General features: G+C 41.2%; 1 protein-coding gene across 2 annotated transcripts in view; it reads left to right on the top strand.

The window, feature by feature from the left end:
- The window catches only part of snx2 (sorting nexin 2), a 38,851-nt gene extending 37,937 nt beyond the window's left edge, over positions 1 to 914 (top strand). For both annotated transcript variants that reach the window (XM_078285035.1, XM_078285034.1), the window contains exons 13-15: positions 85 to 165; positions 286 to 357; positions 570 to 914. In XM_078285035.1, coding sequence (XP_078141161.1) covers positions 85 to 165; positions 286 to 357; positions 570 to 620 — 204 coding nt within the window. In that variant the 3' untranslated portion in view covers positions 621 to 914. The remainder of the gene's footprint in view (positions 1 to 84; positions 166 to 285; positions 358 to 569) is intronic.
- The last annotated feature ends 4,450 nt before the right edge of the window (positions 915 to 5,364 follow it).

The following is a 5,364-nucleotide window of genomic DNA, read 5'->3' as shown; positions in this document are numbered from 1 at the left end:
ATGTGGATTCCCTACAGAATGTAAACCGTGTGTGTGTGTGTGTCTGTGTGTGTGTGTGTGTGTGTGTGTGTGTGTGTGTTGCAGCTGGAGGGGAAGGTCCAGCAGGGAGAGAGAGACTTTGAGCAGATCTCCAAAACCATCCGTAAGGAAGTCAGCAGGTTTGAGGTCAGTATGAAGGGATGAATGTAGGAATGATTAGATGGATGGATGGCTGGATGAGTGATTGATTAAATGAATGTACAAATAAAAATAGATTGAGTCTAATTTTTGTGTTTTTCTTAACAGAAAGAGAGAGTGAAGGACTTTAAAACAGTCATTATCAAATACCTGGAGTCGCTGGTCCAGACACAACAGCAGGTAACATTCACCTTCCTATGATAAATAATGACATTTACATTTCAGGTGGCTGCTGTTAAATCAGTTTGGTTAACTGAATCATATGAGTTCATTTTTTTTGTTTATTATTTTTACCTTTTATATACAAATGAACTAGAAAAACAGGCTTGTGATAGAAATATAAGGCTCAGTAATGAAAAGTAATCATCTTTCTCTCTCTCTCTCCTCCACAGCTGATAAAGTACTGGGAAGCCTTCTTACCCGAGGCCAAGGCCATCTCATAGAGTCCATCCGCACAGAATAGACAGTCCTGACAGGCTCCGGTCAAACTACAGTACCCATAATGCACCTCCTCTCCCCCCCGGACCCCCCTCCTCCCTCCTGTTTACGCCCAGAGGGAAGAAGCGACGCGAGGGAGCGAATCGACTCTTTGTGACTTTTTTGCGATCATGAAAAAACGAAAACAAAAGCACCGTTAATTTTTACCGTTAACGTCACGTAACAGCTCACCGCCTCCGTTTATTCCTCCTCCGCCCGCACTGAACTCTTCATGCTGCGTTCAGGTCCTGTGGGAATAACTGTCGGAACGAGCCTTTTGACGGTTTAAAGCGTCGACTTCGAAGTGTTTGCGCGCGTGAATTCGCTTGAAGCCGTCCAGACGCCACGTAGACTTCGCTCGCTCCCCGTCGGCTTTTTCACTCTCAACACACACGATCCGCTTGAGTTCACGATTTGCAGCAAACCAGACAGCAATCCAAAATTCAACAAGTCACAAGTCTTGAGTTTTGATCCACTTGTTCATTTAGTTTATAAAAATTCTTCATTGTTGTAAGAAAATTGTCCATTTAGTGTATTTTATTCAAAGTGAAACCAAGAGTTCCCGAGTTTATTTCCCACCTGAAGCTCGTATCTACGGTCTTTCCCATATGACGTGAATGCAGCATGAGCTTTGACCCTGTGATGTCATCAAAAGGTGACAGCTTTGCTCGCTGCGGATTTCCCCTCCTTGGAGTAGTGTGAGCAGATCTGAATCTGGTGTCAGTTTAGCATTTATCCCACTTCTGTCTGGAATAAGACTTCAGGCATGTTCAGCTGCAGTGTGTTGGTGTTCAGAATTCCTCTTTCAGCTAGCGGTATCCATTGGTTTCAGTGGGGAATGCTAACAATGCTAACAAGCTGTTTTGTGGAAAAACAACAGGAATGTAGGAACGTTTCCCCGGTGATGCACCAAGTGTCTGGCAGTGGGAAAAACCTTTAATTCAAAATGTCCTGGTATCATTTTCTGGTTTGGTGAAACTGGTCTGGAGTCAGTGTTTAAGGTCGCCTGTCGCCTGTTCAGTCCCTCACTTCCCCTCGAGAACGTATATTTTTGTTGCTATATGATCATTAGGGAAGGCAACATTTTCTATCTCCACCCTTTTGAGCCAATGAGAGCAGAGAATGAAGCATCTCACTTCCTGGTTCGGTTTATCGCTGCTGTCTGATGAAAACCTGATGATTCCAACTGATACCCAGGTGTTTTAGGAAAGTCCAGATTGTGTTTTAAGTAACTTTTATGTGTCCAAATGTCATGAAACTCCCTAGATGCCTTGAGCCCCTTCCACCTGGTGTTAACCTGCATCCGGCTGTACAGATTGTATTCACATAGAGCAAAAATGCATCAAATCCAGGTGTAAACACATCTGAGACGCACTGAAGATCCGACCGCCTAAACCAGCTGGAGGAAGTCGGAGACGCTTTTGGTTGCTTTAACAAAGTGTAAATGTCAGTTTTAGTTGCTTGAGACTTGACTTGATGCATGAAGAGAAGACTTGAGACTTGACTTGAGTTCTGCTGACTTGGGACTTGACATTGAATTACACATTATTTTTTGATGACTTGAAAAGGTTTCTAAAGTCTTGACTTGAGATCTTGTGTTTGTGTAAATGACTTAGATTGAAAGTGATGAGATTTGTTCCAGCAATTCTGTTTTCTGAATTTGTATGGAATGATTGAATTTATTGAAGTTGAAACTGATTATAGAAATCAAACTCATGATGCTCTTACCAAGTTTTTATCCTATTAAAACCATATTGCATTGAAAAGTCCTAGATATTTAGTTTTCTTTAAGATATTAAATTGATACTAGACTCTTGATTTGTTCTGACTTGACTTGCTGTTCTACATTTAGACTTGACTTGACATTAATGACTTGGACTTTACTTGGGAATCTACATTTAGACTTTGGACTTGACTTGAGACTTGAGCCTCAAGACTTGAGACTGACTTGGGACTCGAGCAAAGTTGACTTGGTCACACCTCTGTTAATGCATGAAACCAACTAGGAGACGCAAATCAAACAGGCAGCAGGAAGCTCTGATAGTGACAAAAAAATGGATTATCGAGACACTTGTCGATACAAAGTGTTTACTGTCAGTTTTTTAGCAGGTTAATATCAGGAGAGGAAGTGATGCGCACGAGACTCTGCAATTTAGCAAAGGGAAAGAGAAACGTAATTATGTGTGTAGTGGAGAAACATTTTGTTAGCGCCAGGTGGAAAGGGGCCACATAGGGATCAGCTTTCATTTCAAGTAAGAAAAACTCAAAACAAAATGAGTTGTGAGGTTTCCATGGGACAGCAGTGTGGCAGAAGGCCTGCAGAGTGCTGGCAGACTGACTGTGGGAGCAGAGACAGCAGAGCCAGGTGGACTCTCATGTCGGGGGACCCTGCAGAAACAGCCCTGTGACCTGGTCTGGGTCCCCTACCCGTAGTTTATGAAACCTGGCTACTGTGTGGAAAAGCTCTATTTAGACTCCGGCTCCGTTCACACTGCAGCTGAAAGTGTCTCGATTCTGATTTTTCCTCCATGTGACTCAGATCTGATGCTTTCTAATCAGCAACCTACATGCGACTTGTATTTGAACGCTCCAATTAAATTTTGACAGCGTCGCCACGACAACAGATAAATATTACGTCATCTGAACCAGTTGTCATAATGTAGTCAGCTTGTCTGACGTCTTTTGTTCTTGTTACTCTGCTCATCGCTGTCAGTTCAGATTATTATGGGATGAGTTATATCTGATTTGTTTAGATAACTGTTCATATCTATTGTAGGATGTGAGCAGCAGTTCAGAATTGAGGTTGAACTCCTGCAGTGTGAACGGAGCTTCTTCTTTCTGTGCAGATTTTCCTTAAAGAGAGACCTTGACGTTTTGAATTTTGGTTTGTTTTAATTTAGCAGGTGTTGGACGCCACAACTGGGACGAAAAACTAAAAAAAACAAAAACAGCTTGTTAGCATCATTAGCGTTTCTCATTATCTTGCTCATTGGTTTCAACAGGGAAAGCTAACAATGTTAACAAGCTGTTTTTAAGGTAGATGAAGGATTTCCTGGTGAAGACAAATGAAAAAAACTAAAATTCAAAAATTCAAAGTGTAGCTTTAATACTTGGAGAAGTGAGTTTTTGTCCAGGTGACAGAGTATCCGTCTGTCCGTCCGTCCAGAGAAAAGCCCTCAGACTGTGATGATTATTATGGGCTGTTTCTCTACCTGTTGATCAGTGCTTCTGCTGGTTGTAGTTAGACATTTTTTTTGATACCATTCTTTGTTGAATAAAAGCACATTTCGTTATTAGAATTAGAAAACCTGGGATCTCACGCTAAAAATCCAATATTTTGAAGCTTTTCAACATCTTTTACTGGATCGAGGTTGATATTGAAACTGGAAATTGTGTTGATTTTTCGATGCCCCGCCCTCCTCCACACTACTCCTCAGTCTGAATCATATAACACTGTGTTGATTGCTACTTTTTGTATTTTATTCCATGTTTTATTCCATATTTTTTGCCACCTAATGATGTGCAATGGTTAAGAGATTTTAGTTGATTTTTTTTTTTATTTTCACGAATGATAAAATGCTTTGTCTAAGATTTTTTTAACTGTTTGAATCTTTTGGTTTTGACGTGACATTCCTGCAGCGCGGCAAAGCAGTTTGAGTACTTTAATTACAATAAAGGAATGTATCTCATCCATGGGCGTTATGGGTTTTAATTGTCAAAATGATTAGAATTTACACAGTGGATCATAATAATATGTCTGTTACCTAAATAATGAACAATATCCGACTGAAAATCAATGATTTAATAACATTTGATTGTTTTACATTTACAGCGGTTATCAAAAGTCTGCACACACTTTCAATTATTTTTAGGTTTTATTTTTAGGTGAAATAAAAACTTGTGAAATCAGACTTTTTTCACTTTCATTTGGATAAAGGATATACAGCAAAATCAAGGTAAGAAGAACAAAACAATGCTCCTTTCTAACAAACATAACAGAGAACTAAAATTGCTTGATTCACCTCATTCACAGATTATTTGACAGCATTTCTAACATCTGCCAGTGGTTTCAGACAAGTTACACCTTATATTTCTTTTCTGTTACTGCCAACTCAAATGTAGAATGCAAAACAAATCTAACTTTATCTCAGCATGATGGACTTGTCTGTCTCTTCTTCTGTGGTGTTCATACCATCATTTTGTTCTGCTAGGCTTTCCAAGCATGAGGAACCGCATACGTCTCCTAAAGGAGGAAACACTGCAGAGTTTGAATAAACCGATCAGAACATGATGGGTGTGAACGCAGCCTTACGGGGGGACACATTACACATGGCAAGGCAGATTTGGCTACAATTTGAGATCGGGCAGAGTCTGCAGTAGTCCAGGGTAGTTCAGGATAGTTCAGGGTAGCTCAGGGTAGTTCAGGGAAGTCCAGGGTAGTCCAAGGTAGTCCAGGGTTTTTCAGGGTAGTCCAAGGTAGTCCTGGGTTGTTCAGGGTAGTCCAAGGTAGTCCAGGGTTGTTCAGGAAAGTCCAGGGTAGCTCAGGGTAGTTTAGGGAAGTTCACGGTAGTCCAGGGTAGTTCAGGGTGGTTCAGGGTAGTCCCGGGTAGTTCAGGGAAGTCCAGGGTAGTCCAAGGTAGTTCAGGGTAGTTCAGCGTATCTCAGGGTAGTTCAGGGTCATCCAGGTAGCTCAGGGTAGTCCAGGGTAGT

The sequence above is a fragment of the Centroberyx gerrardi genome, chromosome 8 (genome assembly GCF_048128805.1).
Source record: "Centroberyx gerrardi isolate f3 chromosome 8, fCenGer3.hap1.cur.20231027, whole genome shotgun sequence".
Taxonomy (NCBI): domain Eukaryota; kingdom Metazoa; phylum Chordata; class Actinopteri; order Beryciformes; family Berycidae; genus Centroberyx; species Centroberyx gerrardi.
This window is presented reverse-complemented; position numbering and strand designations above follow the sequence as displayed.